The sequence below is a fragment of the Abramis brama genome, assembly GCF_963993115.1.
Source record: "Abramis brama genome assembly, chromosome: 23".
NCBI lineage: Eukaryota > Metazoa > Chordata > Actinopteri > Cypriniformes > Leuciscidae > Abramis > Abramis brama.
This window is the reverse complement of record NC_139985.1, coordinates 2,464,395-2,483,534: the sequence shown is the minus strand read 5'-3', so window position 1 is coordinate 2,483,534 and position 19,140 is coordinate 2,464,395. Positions and strand designations below refer to the sequence as shown.

The 19,140-nt window shown below is 36.9% G+C and overlaps 1 protein-coding gene across 1 annotated transcript in view; it reads left to right on the top strand.

Annotated features, from left to right (window-relative positions):
- il17rd (interleukin 17 receptor D) overlaps positions 1-19,140 on the top strand; it is a 41,362-nt gene that overhangs the window by 10,168 nt on the left and 12,054 nt on the right. The window contains exons 2-3 of the mRNA XM_084100962.1: positions 12,487-12,550; positions 14,873-14,998. Coding sequence (XP_083957088.1) covers positions 12,487-12,550; positions 14,873-14,998 — 190 coding nt within the window. The remainder of the gene's footprint in view (positions 1-12,486; positions 12,551-14,872; positions 14,999-19,140) is intronic.

Here is a 19,140-nt window from a genome sequence, read left to right as displayed (position 1 = left end):
TTGTATGATTTTTTTTTATTTTATTGTTTAAATTTTACATTATGGTTTTGTAAATATTTAGTGGGTGTTTTATTTTATTTTTTCTTTATTTTTTTGTTACATTGTTATGATTTTATTTTTAAGATTTTTATTTTAAAATTGTTATTTTTACATTTATGATTTTATAAATATTTAGTGAGTGTTTTATTTTAATTATTTTTATTTTTGATTATTTATTTTTATTTTACATTGATTTTATAGTGTTTTATAATTATTATTTTTTATTTTGCTTTAAATTTTTTATGATTTAATGAACTATAAGCTTTTCATCATGAACCCAGTTTGAAAAACCCTGATCTATACAGCAAAAAATAAACTCAAAATTGACTTTTATTTTATTTGGATACTTTAAACTATCTTAAGAACATGATATTTTATTACCCCATAAAATGTAAAGCAATAGTTCATTCATAAATTAATATTCTGTCATAAATAATTCACTTGTAGAAGATGTTTAGCAGGATGTTCACGCTGCTTTTTTAACATAAAAGCATACGATGAGCTCCAAAAACAAAAAATAAAAGCATTATAAAAGTCTTGTTATATCCCAAGCCATATATTTCTGTGCAAGAAACAGACCGATAAAACTGAAGACATGATTCTCTCTGAAACTTAATCACAATATGTTGTTTCTCATTATCACGAAGCACGTTTTGTTCATTATGATTGTGAAATCCATGTTTCATTTTTAAGTTTGCTGTATCCCAGCGGATATGAATCCTGCAGATGTTCGGGACCTTTGCCACGTGTTGAACGGCAGTTCAGGTCAACTGTGCACAAGTTCACAAATCAGTTTATGATGGTCCAGAGGCCAGATCTTTCCTGGGAATTGTGTGGTTTTGACCTCTGATCTCAGACATTTATCATGACTTCTTCCTCCAGATTTCGGGTGTTTTTTGATAGAAAAGGCTGGTCCTGGATCAGTGGGTTGAGTTAAGCGCTACCTGTTTTGGGACTGGAAAATCCATTAGCAGTATGGAAGTGCACTGTCTGTTAAACACATGAGCGTGATCTACATGTGCTCATCACACTTTACACACAAGAGCCTGACGCATGAAATAAGTCACAAACAGAACAGAACAACTTATTGAACCTTCACATATGTGTGTTTGTTGAGTATCATAATTGATACATCAGGCTTTTATGGCTCATATAGTATGATATAGTGAGAATATGGAGGGGAAAAAAACTCAATATCATTCAGAGGCCCAAACTGAGCAAAAATATGCATTTTGGTCGAGATGCTGATATTTGTATGGCCAGCAAGTGAGATGAAATTCTGATGCTTGTAATGTAAATCAATGATCTTTATAAAAGTATAACAGACTACTAACATAAAATGCATATATATATATATATATATATGTATCAGTCGTCATTCTATATGTCCCAATCATATGCCTTAGTAAGATGATATTTAAATGCTTATGTAGTTGTAAAACATATTATGCAATGCAATAATAAATGAGAGATGAACAAATAAATGATCCTCAGAATCCTAAAGATCATAATTGAGACTCACATCTGATCATGATATTTCCTAAAATGATATAATGAAGTAAACCTAAGTTGCTTCAGTCCAGTTGGTGTTTACATTGTGTGTATGTGAAGGGAAGTGCACCTCAACTGTGCTCTGTTTACGAAAATGAGCTGCTTAAGTTCCTCAGAGCGAATGTAATGGCATATGGGAGCGTTTTCGGGACCGATTGGGCTGGGAAGACAGGAAAGACATTAAGGGGAGCAGACTGAATATTGCCCTCCAGCTTTTGACCCTTCATCAGATGTTCCCTCTCTGACCTGCCCATCCGGTTCCTCTTTAGCCTGAGAGTGGAAAGTTTTAGGTACTTGATCAGTACCAATTCAGTGCTTCATGTAGTTGTGTTGAATGTATTTGCTATGTCTTTTGTGTTGACTGCAGCACTGAAGCTGATATGATGAAAGCAGTCTGTGCAAAGAGTTACATGACCAGTGTCACTACTCACTTACAAATGTTGGGTAAAAAATAACCCAACTATGGGGTGGGATAGCACCTTCCCAACTGTGGGTTATTTTTACCCAATGCATTGGGTTAAACTCCAGTTGGGTTAAAATAACCCAACAGTTGAGTTAAATATTTATTTTTATTTATGACCTTATTTTAATAAATAAAATACACATTGTTTTCAAATACAGATTGTTTATTTGTATAAAACAATACATATGTTTCAACAAATATATTTTTTAAATTACAAACTATATATTGGGAAACCGTGGGCTATTTAACCCAACAGTCGGGTTATTTCTAGAAATTGCACAACGATTTTAAAAATGACCAAACATATTGACCCAATACGTGTAACCCAACGGTTGGGTTAAACAAATAACCCAACGTTTTTTACTGTGTATATGTCTACATTAATCCGGATACATTTGAAAACAGCATTTTCGTTTAAAAACCCTTTCTGTCCACTAGCGTTTTAAACTTGACTATCTATGGGTTCAATATGCGTCACATGACTAAACTTACATCATCGTTTTTAAATACCGCTTTCAAATTTATCCACTTTGGAAAGCGTTTTCAGAAAGCTTCGTTTTCATGAATAAAAACGCCGTCTCATTGAACGGAAGGCCAAAACAGAGAGAAAAAGATGCATTTTCATACGAAAACGTATTAGTGTGGACAAGGCCTCATTTACTTCGAGTGCAGGATGTTTGCCGTCGTTGAGTTGCAGACGTGCTCCGAGATGACCATAATTACACAGATGAAGAAAGCTGATACCTGCTCATTAATGCCACATGATCACCTGCAGCTTTAGGAAACGCGCCACACAGATGCATGAAACTCAATCTGGATCTGTGTTTGTTTTTGATGTCAAGAAGACAAAAACATGTAGTTTGTATGCAAGTTAGCAATGCAAGATTATACGTCGTGTTACACTATCACTTTACCATGGTACCGGCACAGTAAACACAGACTCCTCAAGACAAACAAAAGTCTTCGCTGAGTCACAAATCCCCAGGTTTCGTGAGACACAAACCCTTTAGAAAGTTGCACATAAAGGTAATTAATAACAACAGGACCTGATAGCAAACACAACGTTCATTGTCCAAGAAAATGACACTTTTTGGAATATGAAACTGGAGACACATGTTGAGGAAATGAGAAACGTGTGTTCGAGCTCTGCTGATCTAGGCTGTGGTCAGATTTGTCAACTCCAATGTAAAAAGGTGCTTGTTTTATTTGTTTGGACATTGGGGAAAGTTTTCCCCAATGACTTTCTTTGTATGTCTACTGAAAAGAAAGTCACCTTAGAAGGTATTCCATTTTATACTCTATGATTGTGTATTTTTAGTTAGGAGATATATTTATTTAATTAATATTTACTATTATTATTATAATTATTTTAATTTATAATTTAATTTATTTATTATTTTGTTGTGCGGGACTTTTATTTTGACAGCATGGCTGAGTTTTTATTCCCCAAGAATCGGATTTCGCTGATTCGAGTGGTTTTGTCAAGGAAGAGATGTGAATTTGTTGTAAATTGAGTTTTATTATTAATGACATTTTAAAGAAATATATATAAATGTACAATAATTAAATGTATAAAATATATTATTAGTTCATATATAATAAAATTTTTTATAATTTTTATAATAATAATAGAATTTAGAACTTCTGTCTCTTTTGAAGAACAAGACTTGAGTTGGATTAGTTGCATTGTTCACAGATGGCAAACTTAAATGTCAGTTTGCTATAAGCGCGCTGCACGATCAATCGTTAAAAGATCGCGATCTCGATTCAAACACCCACGCAATCTTATTCCTAAATGACAACAATTCGTCTGTCTATTAAACCTTTGACAAAATCACACCGGATATTCAGATCTGCGTTTGCGCTGCTGATGATCCAGAGAGAGCCGTTGTCACAGCTTCTCAAACTGTTTTTTTTAACCACACGGTATTGTTAATTCTGTGTTAAACCTACATTAAAATGATCTCATAAGTACTGGGATAAAGTTTATAGTTTGGATATAAACACTGATGTCTACGTTAGAGATCAAAATAGAGCAAATCACCTTTTGAAAGTAACTTGCTGCTTCAAAAAACGATTGTATCAATTACATCGTTACACCAGTAGGTGGCGACAAGTGACACTTAAACAAATGTATTTGTCGTTGAATCATTCACTTAAGAAATTTGTTCAAAAACGCTGATTCATTCAGTAATGAAACAAGTGAAGAATTTACGAGTCAATTAATCATTCATTCAAACCGATTTAAAAAATAATTAAACATTTTTAAATAGATCGCAGCAATTAACATTTTGTCAGAACCTCTAGTAAATTACATGGTATTTTGTTTAAGTTGTCTATTCAAAATCGTGATCTCAATATGATTCTCAGTTTATCCATAATCATGCTCTAATAAAGAGCTATTCGGTTTTTGGTTAATATTGCATAACTCTCTTTCACAGTAAGACCAGTAGCATGTATTAAAGCAAATAAGGTGTATTTTGTAAAATAAAGTCAATTTTGACTTTCTGTTCCCCGTCACAACATTGCAAATCAAGCCAGCGCGGATCTTGCTTTGTTCTTTCTTTTATATCCCAAGTAATTTGTTGGACAAACAGTGAGAAGTGGTCTGTTTGTTTTCACAGCGCTGAGGAACAAGCCCCCCGAGAGCAGCTCTGCGTTCTCAGATCAGCGAGATCTGAAGCTCAATATCATAAGAGCATGTAAGACAAACACAGTGATGGAGAGCGGCTGCTGCAGACTCTGACCCCTTTTAGCTTTACAGCGTTCGACAGCCGCTCTCCTGCGCTGGATTTATCACACCGGACGAGACGTCTTCCTTGAGCCCACGAGGTCTCTCGACCATGCAATTGTTTATGCATGCAAAATAAATGTGCAAAAATATGTCTGGAGTTTTAGTAGGACTGAACGATTAATCAGTACAAAATCAAAATTGCGCAATTTCATTTACACGCTCAACTTTGCAAACGCTGTGAGGTTACGTCGCTTGTAATGAGCATTTGATAACCACTCGTACACATGCATTTTTAATGAGGAAAAGTTTGCAAATCTGTTGCCAACAAAGTATAAGCTTTAACCCTGCAGTTTTCCACTAAGGGGTCGTTTACATGACACCATTTTCAACTAAAAACGTCAAACTAAATGCGTTTTGGCCGTTCATTTACATGACAACGTTTGGGGGTCTGAAAATGTTTTCGAAAATGATAATAAACTACAAAAAAAACGGAATTTGTGAAAACAGTGACATGCATATTACATATTCAGTCTATAGGTGTGTAGTGTTTCTTTACAAAGTGGCATCGCCAACTACTGGCCTGGCTTGAATAATACAGCATTTTTAGTCGTTTTCACAGATATGTGTGAACGGGGATTGCTTTGTCAACGTTGTCGTCCCAAATCATGCAGCAAGTTTTACTCTCAGGTTACACTGAAGCGCTATTTACTTCTGATATTTATTCATGAAGTTTATTCATTCGGGATCCATACGAGGCAGATCGTGGCTTGTAAATGGGTACCAGTCTATTCTGATAAACGGGGGGGAATTTGTAAAGCAAGCACAGAGATGCAGGTCACGCGTAATCCTAACAAATGCCACTGGGTAATTCAGTAAGTTCTCAGAATAGGGAGATTAGTTACCCCCCCCCCCCTTCCTGGTCCCAGACCAAAGAATAGCAGCAGTGTCCCTCTGATTGATCATCGCTGGTCAGATATCCCATCATGCACTATCTACCCTTCAGCAAATAGGAACTGATAGCATGCATGTTAATTTTCCATGCAAGGGGCAAAATCCCAGAGGGATGCGTTTCCTCGAGTCGGGTGGGAGAAGATTCAAGCAGTGAAGGATCAAACAAATAGCTGGCCTTTGAAAAAAGTGTGGTCTGCTGGCTTGTTTGCTGTTGTCTCCATATGGGTTACAGCTAATTGGCTTCTTAAAAAGAACCATCTACACTACACAGTGTTCTCATTAAATCAGCTTCATGTGTGAGGTTAGATGCCAAAGCACAAGTCAAACCAGGTACTTTTTAGGCAAGGAACACTCTGCTTTGATTATGTGTGTGGGGATTGCATTAGATTGTGAAATGGGACAGTGTGCTAACTAGCTGACGATTTATCACGGAATTAATATTAAAAAAAATATAAAAAAATTGGTGTAGAAACGATTTTCACAGCAACACTTTATAATATGGTCTCATTTTTAACATAATGCAGTAACTAACACATATCTTAGCATTTATTAACCTTAGTGTTAGTCAATAAAAACTAATTTGCTCATTACTAACTAATTTGCACGCATTAACTAATGTTAACAGATACAAAGTAAAAAAAAATAAAAAAAAATAAACTTTGAGATACAGCTTTTTATTTTAAAAATGCATTAGTAAAAAAACAAGATTAGATGCTGTAGAAGTATTGTTCATTATGTAACTGTATGTAATGAAATAGTAAAACATACTCCAATAATATTTGTTTTTTATTTACTTCAAAAATTATTTTTGTGTCTTTTTACTTTATGTACAATGCATTTTAAAAATTTAAAAGGCATTATAATATTTGCAGATTCCTTGTCACATCTGAAATTGGTTGTGTGTCATGTTTTAATGCATTGTACTTTCTAAAGGTGTAACATGAATAGTTAAGCGAGTATGTTGTTATTATTCACGAGACCATACAGTGCATTATAAGCTGCATAATTAATGCGTTAAAATACTTTTATAATGCATTATATATAAAGGCTTTAAGTAAATCATAATTTGTTTTACAGTGTACAGTAGATTTAACTAACTTGCTCTGGTGTCGTGACGAGAACTCAGTCTTTTGTGAAAACATAAAAGGTAATGAATGCATAAAAGACGAAGCCCAGCTCCCATGCTGTGAAGTCTTTTCCTCGTTTCGGATGATATAATTACTGTTATTATTCATATGGAAGCTGGAACACCTGGTTGGATCAGCCTTTGGTGTTCAACAGGAAACACGTCCCCCTTCACCTGCCGTCACTGTTCAGACACGCTCGTATCCCTGATCCCGCACAATAGCAGCTAAAGCTCATCTCCATAATGGCTTCTTCTATTGCCCCCGCCAGGTGTGTGTGTGTGTGTGTGTGTGTGTGTGTTTGACCAGAGGACTGATCTTCATTCCTCTTGTTCATCAAACTCTTACTATGGCACTTTTGATATGCATCATGATGTATTAATACTGTTCAAACATTTGGGTTTTTAGTAAGAAATGGATTCAGCAAGGATACATCAAAAGTGCCAGTAAAGACATTTATGACGTTACAAAATATTTTATTTCAAATCAACTTTGTTCTTTAGTACTTTCTATTCAACAAAGAATACTGGAAAATAAAAATGTATCACAGTTTCCACAAAAATATGAAGCAGCACAACTGTTTTCAACACTGATAATAATCATAAATGTTTCTTGAGCATCAAATCATCATATCAGAATGATTTCTGAAGGATCATGTGACACTGAAGACTGGAGTAATGATGCTGAACATTCAGTGAATTACATTTTGACGTATATTCACATAGAAAACAGTTATGTTAAACAACTTTTTACTGTATTTTTAATCAAATTAATTGCTTTTTACTTACCCCAAACTTTTGAACAGTATTATATATACATATACCATGGTATTTGCATTGTACATCAAGATATCATGATATTATCATGATAATACTGACTAAAAACATGTTACTGATGATGTTTTTGGTACTTTATTTTGTTAGTGTTGGGCTGCAAATTCACCTTTAAAAGGATAGCAATGGTGAACAATAATTGTAGAACATGATTAGAAAAACATTGCATTATGGTACATGTCCAGAAAACCACAGTAACACATGCAAAATCGTGCTTTAAGTTTTACCATGGTATTTTTTTGTAATTGTAGATTGGTTTTGACTTGGGTCTTTGTGTGTTCTCTTAATTTCCACGGTGCGTTTAATGACCCCGGTCATTAAACAAAAGGCACACAGTCTTCCCTCTTTTACAATCACTTAATAAGGCCTAATAAAGCGTGGGGACCCGTGTTTGACCGGGGTCTGACCTCCTTGTTTTACCTCACGGGCAACATTTCTGCTCATTTGCCACATGCGATGCAGCAAGTTTACGAGCCCCATCGCAGCACCCCCGGCCCAAACTGTCCATTTGAAGTTTTAGGATGCCAAATGACTGCTAGGGCTATTAGCAGGACGAGGGCCGAGACGTCAGAGCAAACGCTGAAGGTCCTCAAGCCCCGGCTCCTCTCAGCGGGACCAGCGGCCCACGGGGACACAGGGAACGAGAGGAGGAGGAGGAGGTGCTTGTTGAGGAAGGTCGTAAAAGGGTGTCGGGGAGAGTGTGACAGACTTGTTAGGAGGAATGTGTCACATCTTAGACCCCCTTCCTTCATCACAAACACTCATTCGCACATAGAGAGAACTAGACCTGGAAGATGTGCCGTTAAACTTTTGCATGACATTAAATACTTGATTTTGCACTTTCCACTCCTTTCAAAGGAGTGGAAATATCTTGTTCACCTTCTAGTGGACGCTCAAATCACTTGCACACGCGTTGTTGTTAGTGATGCACCGATATGAAAATTTTGACCGATAACCGATAATTCTTTATATTTGAAAGCCGATAACCGATAAATTGGCTGATAAATCTAAATCCAAATTTTTATATAATTTTTGAGAGCCTGTTTTCAAAAACAAAAGTCTCACCATTAAAAGCCATGTCCCAAACACACATTTAATATGATGTTCTCATTATAATTGTATGTAGCCGATATGACAGACTTGTGTTGCACGTTTACTGTATTTTGCTTTTTGAAGTGATTCCAATCAAATTTTAAGCAATTCAAAACCATCATGTTGAACAGTGCGCATCTGAAGTGTCTCAGCTGAAGGAAATAATACATTATTTATCAGCTTTAATATATCGATAACATTAAAAATGAAAATATATCGGCCGATACCGATATGGTGGCTGATAAGTCATGCATCCCTAGCAGTTGACACAAAAATCGGGACGTCCACGGACCCTCCTGATGATGAAAATAATGTCAAGTTGACAGTGCGCTGACCAAAGTATACTTTGGGCTTTAAGTTGGTCCTTTAAAGTAGTCTTTGGGATTTTCCCCTCTCATTTCATCATCTGACGGGCAAAAATTGTACGTCTGACCATTTTTCTGTAACACTGGATCATGGTATGCATGAACTAATAAATTGTATACCTTAAATGCAATATAATATGCTTTGGTAAAAGCATCTGCCAAATGCATAACAATGATTTCATGCATGTCTTGGTTCACATGCGAAAGTTTAAATGGTTTGTTCAAACCACCATCACCCTAACTATGAACATTACTTATGCATGCATTGACTTTTTTTATTTCGATTGTTACAACAGATTGTTACAGTGGTATTTTTTTTAATAAGGATGCACATTAATGGCGTGGCTCTGAGAGCTGCGAGTCTGTGGTCAGAACGGCTCCTCTGATTATCTGCAGGTGTGTAACAGTCCCGCAGCAGATGTGTGTGTGTCTGCCGTGACCCTCGGGACCCCGCTGGGCCCTCGGTGTTAAAACAACCCCAGGACAGCATGGCAGGAGCCATTAGTGCGGCTCGAAAGCTGCTGGCTTTCTCACTTTACTCTGGTGCTAAATGAGGAATCAGCCAGTCTCCCCCTTCTTCTGCACGCAGTAAATGCTTTCTTGCTACCTAAAATCTCGGGCTTTAAAAGCGAGGCCGAGGGCTATGAGCCAAATTAGTTTGTGCTTTCATTCCCCTCAGTTCATTAACTGCAGCATTAAACCTTCAGGAAAGTTTTCCCAGTGTTGTTTTTTTCCACAAATGCTCCTGGACATGATGATCAGGAACTAGGGTTTTTATAGCGTGAAGGAAAACGCTAATACTTAGTGTTAGGGGTTTGTTTAAATCACTAAAATATAATCCATAGAAATCTAGAAAAAGTTTTTGATTGTTTATGCTCTATATATTCGTGGTGTCCTCCATGTGGTCTGTCTGTTTCAGTGTCATTTTACTATTATTTATCCACTATTATTTTTTATTGTTTATTATATTTTCTATCATTTTTGTTTAATTTTAGTAATTTTGGTATGTGCTTTTGTCATTTTTATTATTTTTATTACTATTACTATTTAGGTCTATTTTTTTTAATTTTTTTTCAGTTTTAGTTTTATATTGATTTACAGTTAGTGATTTTAGTGCTTCAACTTAAACTAAACAAAATTAGACGTGTCTTTGACAACTAAATTAAGTAAGTTTAAGATTTATAATATTTATATTTGATTTGATTAATATAATAATAAATAGTATTATTTTTTATATTTATAAGTTTTCCTTTTATTTGTATTTTTTGTTTAATTTTAAGTATTATTTTTGACGTGTTAGTCATTTTGATAAATTATTTGCAATATTACTCTTTAGGCTCCATTTATTTTTATTTTAGCTTTTCTTTTCTTTTTTAATTCAGTTTAAGTTTTTATTTATGTCCAGTTTGTAATTTTAGTCCTTCAACTTCTAATTTTCTTCAGTAAGTTTGATATTTTTTTATTTTTATTTATATTTATTTCATCTTTATTTCAAGTAAAAAACATGTAGTTTTAGTTTTTACTCTAATAACCTTGTTCTGTTTGTCTGGAGTTGTACATCTGGTCCAGGTATGGTGTGAGCGAGACTCCGGGGTCAAGAGGTCACGCCCTCATCAGTGTACATCCTGTGGAAATGGGGCAGAGGATGTCATTAAGACAGATTAGTCAAAGTCTTGAGCATGTGGAGTAGTTTACTCACACCGTTTTAGTTGCAGCTCACAGTTTGCATTAATTGTGAATTAGGTTGTTTTGCTGCATTATTTTTAGTCCATAAATCTGCTCACTTAACATTTCAAACTGCAATTTGGAAGCAGTTTCCCACATATAATTCATGCAAAGCATCCAGTCAACAGTCTACATGCTTAATATCTGCACAGTTTATTCTAATGTAAGCAAAACATCATTGACATTTACTGGATTGGCAGCAGAGAAGTCTTTACATGCATACACAAATCTTCTGTCATGTTTATCTTTGGTAATGTGATTGTTGAGGTTTCCAGTTGAGCGTTTCGGAAATCGATGGATGATTTATGTGTTTGGAGAAAGAAATTAATTGTACGGGGAGTAGAGATGCTCCAACTCGGGATAAAAACAGATCCGCATCGAAAATTGAATTTCCAGAGTGAACTAAACAGGTGCATGGTGTGTCAATCCAATTTATGATCCAACTTTTGAGGTTGTTTTGGCAGTGCTTTCTTTTTACAGGGTAAAAATAAGTAGAAAATCACTGGCCAGCATTATTATTTTCCCATAAAGGTACTCTAAAAAAATGTTGCAATCAGAATTTGCTGTAAATTTCATAATTAATTATAAAGGAACGGCAAGTTACACATTGAATTAAACAAGACATTTGAAGTAAAAAAGACTGAAAGAGTATAACAATCTTTGTTTTATTTACAACTTCGACTCATGGAAAATGTCCCATAAAATTGCAATAGTAAAATGTAAAAAGTCTTATTTTGGGATCCTGTATTGCATCCAAATATAAACTATGTAAAGTACAAATTTTGTGCCCCATGTCAAAATGAAGTATGAAGATCCTTGTTGAAGATCTTAATGTTAAAATTTTAACATTAATGATGATCGATGTGCTTTGTTAAACAGTAAAGAACAACAGACCTTTTAAAGTATTTTAAAGTATGTATGTTAACTCTCATCTCTTGGGTGGGAGTGAATTGTCCCTCGTCCTGCCATGTCAAACAACTTCCTTAATCCCAGATAACGCCAGGAATATGATAAGATCTGTGAAGATACACAGAAGAGCGCCGTGGCCTCGAGAACAAGGCCTCTTTAGTGTCGCTCCACGACTGCGAACACCCTTCATCCCGTGTCTTTATTTGATAATCCATATTTTATGTATCTTCCTTTCTGTTTTTCCACATCCGCCCTGATCTGGCGTGCTGATTACAGAGCTCTCGAGTCTGTCTGGTTCTGTCACGCAAGCGTATTTGTTTTGACTTCTTTTCTTACACACCTTAAAGCGCTGCTCTGGAGTCAGCCGTAACCCCTCATTATCTCACCTGAGTTCAGTGTGTGAGTTTAAACGGCTGATTCTGGGTCAGCCAGTGCTGTATTGTGTTTAAAAGGTTATATTTGTCTTTTGGCAGCGAGCGCTGTGTTGTTGAGTGCCAGGACTCTGATAATTGTGGGATTGTGTGTTGCGGCTGTCACCACATGAAGTGCTGCTGGTTTTGAAGGCTTGAGCGCACATTCCTGTTACACAAGTTACTGTTTGTCTCTCAGACATCTCTAATGCTGCCATTACTGTGAACTTCAGATGGTTGTGTAATAAAACATTTTCTGCTTCTTTTTCCTGTTCTCTCTTTCTCTGCAGGGAACGCAGTCGTCCAGCGCTGATGAGAGCGGTCGCAAACTCGCAGTCACGTTTCGAAATGACAGTAAGACCTCTCTTTAACCGTACTGTTAATGTGTGGATCTAATGAAAACATGTCACATTTTAACCCCTAAATCAACAGATTTAAGAAACTTTAAAGGAACACGCCAACTTTTTGGGACTTTATCTTATTCACCGTATCCCCCAGAGTTAGATAAGTCCACACACACCCTTCTCATCTCCGTGCGTGCCGTAACTCTGTCTGACGCACCCACCGCTAGCCTAGCTTAGCACAAAGACTGGAGGGAAACGGCTCCAGCTAGCATACTGCTCCCAATAAGTGACACAATAATGCCAACATTTTCCTATTTACATGTTGTGATTTGTATAGTCACAGCGTGTACAAATAACAAGGTCACATGAGACACAGCCATCTTCTAACCGTATACACACTGGGAACTATATTCTCAGAAGGCGAAGCACTGCTACTTCTGCGGAGTGATTTACTCCAACTCTGAGCGAACTCTCTGCTCCTCAACACGGGGCTTCTCAGGCGCTGCGAGCAAATCACTCCGCCCAAGTAGCAGTGCTTCGCCTTCTGAGAATATAGTTCCAGTGTGTATACGGTTAGAAGATGGGTGTGTCTCATGTGACCTTGTTATTTGTACACGCTGTGACTATACAAATCACAACATGTAAATAGGAAAATGTTGGCATTATTGTGTCACTTATTGGGAGCAGTATGCTAGCTGGAGCCATTTACCTCCAGTCTTTGTGCTAAGCTAGGCTAGCGGTGGGTGCGTCAGACAGAGTTACGGCACGCACGGAGGTGAGAAGAGTATGTGTGGACTTATCTAACTCTGGGGGATACGGTGAATAAGCTAAAGTCCCAAAAAGTCAGTGTGTTCCTTTAAACACTGTGACATTAATATTAAATTTTCATTACTGTAATAATGCACCTGGACATTTTCCTTTTGTTTTTTTGTTGAATTACAAACCAAACTCTTGCATATATTATAAAAAATAAGAAGAGGAAAAAAAGGTATATACATAAATAAAATGATTTTTTATTTAAATCGGCATAAATAACAAAAAAGGCAGTGCGCATACTACATTATCGCATCAATACTTTGCAATTAAAAAATATATCATTCATTATTTTGCATTGTGAGAATGACAGCTGTTTGGGAAAATTATGCAAATTATGTTTATTTTGATTAAAATTTAAATCAGTGTACACTTAAATAAACAAAACATATGAATGCATTTAAATAATATAACATGATTTATTTTGCATTATGATAATAAGAATAGTTTAAGAATATTACAATTATTTTTATTTAAATCAGTGCAAATTTAAATAAATATAATAAACCAAAAAAGGATGCATTATGATAATGAGAATTGGGTTGGAAATGTGCTTAATTGTCATTAAAATAATGTCACAATTTTTTTATTTTTTTAAATAAGTACTAAATATAAGCATAAGCTTGTGTAATATTTTGCGATGTTACAATACTTCCTCTCAAAACTCGTTGACTCAACCAGTGGCGTGAGTTGGGACAGGATGATCTGTTTGCCAACCAATAGAAGAAGGGAACCTGTTTGAAAACAGTCATTTTTTGATGCTAGTGCCATAAAAATGTCTTTCAAGCAAAATATAATAACATTATATAAAATATAATGTGATTTCTGTGGGGAAATATGACATGTTCTGTGTGAGATTAACTTTAATTGATTCTCTTTGCTTGGCTTAATATAGTATTTATTCTCTTGTTAATGCCTAACGTTGTTTCAGTCAAGCGTCCTGAGCTCTTGTCCGCCCCTTAAGCGATGAAAAGTCAAGTTTCTCATAGCTAATCCTGATTTTTCCTCCGCATTCAATCCCCATTATGTGTGACTACGAACGGGAACGGGCCTCGGCTCAAAGCCAGTCTCATTAGCATCACAACAAGGCTTGCGTAAAGAAGAGCGACGGGGTATGAGGGACACAAGCGACTGCTCCTCTTCCTTTACCTGCTGATCTGTAGTCGCTGAGGAGAAAGAAAGTAGTGAAAGAAAGAAAGAAAGAAAGAAGGAAGGAAGGAAGGGGGTGGGGAAATAGTGTCTCCTCGCATGGCTGCATATTTTCTCTCAGAGCTTGCCAAAGAATCTCACCGATGTTCTCACTGGGAAACACTGTCTGTCTTTCTATTTAACTCTCTCTCTCTCTCTCTCTCTCTCTCTCTCTCTCTCTCTCTCTCGCTCTCTCTCTCTCTCTCTCTCTCTCTCTCTCTCTCTCTCTCTCTCTCTCTCTCTCTCTCTCTCTCTCTCTCTCTCTCTCTCTCTCTCTCTCTCTCTCTCTCTCTCTCTCTCTTTGTGTTCCTGCTCTTTTTATCCCAATTAGATTGCTCTCTCAACTGGAATCTGCTGGGGAAACACGCCATCCATGAAGTGAACAACATCACCTACAGTCACTTGTCATGTGACAGCCAGGCGGCTGTGGTGGTCCACTGGATGGCCAGTCCTCTCGGTAGGTTTCTTCTCAGTAGGGTTGGAGAAACTACTTTGAAATGCCCGACATGTCAACTTCTGTCCCAATTAGGGTGACCAGACATCCCGAAATCTAAGCTGTTGTCCCGAGTCCAGAATCCGGCTCTAATTGTCCCGAAAATTATACTAAAGCAAAATCTTGAGTAGTTATTGTCTGATAAAACATAAAAAAGTGTTCGAGTCGTCATGCGGCCCCCGCCGGCACTGTGTGCAAGAAAATACTTCGGCCTAATGTCTGATGTCGGGTTTCACAAAGCAAATCATCTACACAATTATTTAGTTTTCTTATTTAATGACCGACAATTTAGTCGTAATAATAATTTTGGCATAAGGCTTATTAGCGTTAGACTATAGCCTGAAAGGTCTGATTTACGCACTGTTACAACAGTCATTGTTTTAGTTTTTTTCACAATGACATTTGAGTTCATGATTTTAATGTTGTTTTTTTGTGGCGGACTAAAGACTAATGACAGACTGTTGGTCTTTGAATCAAAATGTTTGGTTCTGGTTTGAAATTCATTATCTTTTATTATAGGCTATGTAGTGTAATATCATAGTAGGCCTAACCCCACCAAAGCAACCTACTTGCAAAAGTTAACAACATTAGTTAACATTAAAGTACAGATTAAATAATTTGTCTCAAAAAGGCATAGCTGTGTTTATCTGATGCGAAACAATCACAAAGAGGTTCTCGATTAGGGTGATGCAAGACGGCAGACTTTATTATCAGACAAATTTACATAAAATGCAACCTTTTTTTATATCAGTTGCATTTGGTGTAAATGGTAATGTGTATAAAAAAGACAAATGCACACATAGTATGTAGTGTTTGTATATACTGTGTGTGTGTATATATATATATATATATATATGCCTTTATTATCACACATATATTTATATATACTCCTCTATATTTATGTTTGCAATATAAAAAACAAGCATCTTTGTCACGAAAAATAGCTTGTTAATAGAAATGCTGAGAAACTGTCAACGTGCTGAAAAATAAAGTTAGTTATGTTGCTGCTTTTACTCCCTCCTCTAAAATCAATAACCAGTATTTGGAAAAATGTGTCCCTGAACAGTCCTACAACAGAGATTTCAGACTGCGTGTCTGCGCTTTCCATTAGCGTGCACGAACCAATAACAAAGTGCATTTTAAAGTGCATGTGTTTTGCATGGGTGGATGCACATGAGGGTGATTTATCTCAGTCTATCTCCAGCCTGGAGAGAATGGAAGAGGAGAAGGAAAGAAAGAAAGAAAGCTCTTCAAAGAGAGTTCCTGCTCGTCCTGATCAAAGCTGCAGGTTCCCTCCTCCCGGCCGTATTATTCTTCGGCCCTGACAGTCCCACGGATCCGTCTAAGAGACGGGAATAGATCGGCACATAGCAGCAGTGCTGTGATTTTTGTCCTCAGAGGAATGTGTGTGTGTGTGTGTGTGTGTGTGTGTGTGTGTGTGTGGTTGAGAGAAAGACGGGGATGTCCCTTGCTTCCGTCTGCCAGGGCGCTATTGAACTTGGTAATGCGAGCTTTCGCCTGCAATGTGGCCTGTTGTTTGCTCCAGGTTAATCCTTTTGACTGGGGCAGGACTTGACACAGCTCAGGTGTATATTAAAGAAACTCAAAGAAGAAAGCCTTGGGTGTGGGGCCTTCTCCTAATGCACTAAGCTTAAAGGGATAGTTCACCCCCCCCAAAAAATGAAAATTCATCATTAGATGCGTTCCCACTGTCAGAGCGGGTGTGTGCCAGATGCGTTTCTACTGTCACTTCCGGGTCTTTTCGGGGGTTCTTTCGGGGCAATCCAGCATCAAATATTGATGTTAAGTAGGGCTGCACAATATATTGAAATTATCGAAATATCTCAAATGTATATATCGCAGTATGCATATTGCAACGGCTTGCAATAACTGGGGTCATGAACAAAAGACAGAGAAAATCTCTCACTGCTCTTGACTGAATAACTTTTGTATCTTTAATAAGAATCAGCATATATTTAATTTATAAGGTGAAAACTAAGCAGTTTTTTTTTTTAACATTTGATTATTCAGTTTCTGTTGTTAAATAACCCTAATGTAGGCCTACCTGAACCCCTGAACCCCACTGATGTTAAAATAACACTTCTTATGCTACAGTAAAACACTGCTGTTCACTTTCAGAAGTTGTAGGGATGCTTTCTCGTCACAAAAAGAATATGAAACACATATGTTGGTTATATCATTTTAAATATATTTTAAAGATAATTGAAGTTTATTTTATACACTTTAAGCACTATCGTATCACATATCGAATATCGCATTATTTAATGAGTTATCGCATATCGCCTTTTTTTTTTTTCAATATCGTGCAGCCCTAAGTCTGTCATGTTCATTTTGCGATCTTGCTAGTTTTCAGTCACCTAGCTTCCCAATGCTAGTGAAATGGTGAGGTTGTGTGACGTTTATTCCAGAGAGGCATGTTTTAGGATAGCGCTCCGGGGCTAATGGCCCGACTGTGGAAACGTAGCTTGATTTTGGCCTTTGCGGCTCCAGGTCCGAGGCTATTGGCCCCGCCCGGCACGCTGTTAGCCCTGCCTCACCCTGGCTCACACTGGCCAGATAGTGGAAAAGCAGCTATTCACTCGCCCTCGTGTTGTCCCAATCTCAGATATGTTTTTTTTTTTTGCATGCAATTAAAGCATATTTTGTCCAGTACACAAAAAACACAAAGTGCCAAAATTTAAGTAATTTTTCACTGTCTATCTTCAGCTTTGCTGTACCTCTCAAATCTCATTTGCACTACAGCATATTCAGAGTTATCGTACAAATATTTCTCTTCGCCATAGTCCTCAAATCTCAAACATGCATGAGTTACGAGAAACAATGGCGTTTGCTTTTTCACTGACGACAGACTTAGAATGATGGAAATGAGATTTGAGATCTGTAGCTGAGGGGAATAATGACTTAATTTTCAGTCATTTTCCCTCACAAAATTGTCATTTGGCTTCAGAAGATTTGGAATATAGCACACAAGGCAAATGCTTCACATTTACAGTACATTTATGATGTTTTTATGTCATTTTTGGAGTTCATGGGTTTGAGTACGACATTTAGGATGAATAAATGATGACAGAATTTTTATTTTTGGTTGACCTATTCCATATTTTATCATGCTGGTATGTCGCACGACCATTAATCAACATTGGAGAACCGTGAACATGCAAATGTGTTAAAATCACAGTGAATAATTAGGTCAAAAAGTTTTCGTTTTCATAAATATAATATTTCACGTTGTTTAAATGTGTTTGCTCATGAAATGTTAAAAATGCATATGTAGAAATTAACATCAACCTAGATTAATAAATGCCGGAAAAAAGTTTTTCATTATTAGGTCATAATGCCCGCCTAATGCATTAGCTAATGTTAACGAATTGAACCGTTACCTTACGACTATTAATATTAAAGGAACCCATTGAGGGAATGATAAAAAGCGAGGAAAATGAGAGCGCACAACCAGTTCCGCAGCTTTTTTTTCACCTTCAGTCGTGTTTTTGAAGGTTGTGTGATGGGACGGCTCTCTCTTGATGCTATCTGTAGGCTGGCGGAGGTGTGGAGTTACACCCCGGCACAAAGACGGATTTCTCTCAGGCTGGTAATCGAAACCACACGGAATGTGTGCGGGAGCCTTTTCTTCTGCCCTCTTCCCTCTGCAACTGATAAGACAGAAATCTAATTAAAAGCGAGGCAGGCTGGCACACTTTGAAGGGCACGGGAACGCTCCGCTGGCACGCATGCTCCCGTCCTCTCGCTGTGCTAAATGCCTCCTCTCTTTCTTCAGGGGTGCTTATAAAAATACAAATAAAAACGGGGAAGAAAAGGAAGAAAAATGATGCATGCCTTTTCCAGTCCTGGAAGTTTATGGCGGGACTAGTTCGAGTTTGCACATCGGATTAATGCTGTAAAGTCAGGACTAGACAGCTGTCTATGGTGTTATGAACTCACATTTTCATTAGAAATTGATTTAATTTTCAAATTTGATTTTCATCAAATTGTAAATTGATAAAAATAAGATGCAAAGGGATATGTTTTGAAATAGTAATTTGTGATGTCACAACCGTGAGCTCATTATCATATGACCGCCCACATTT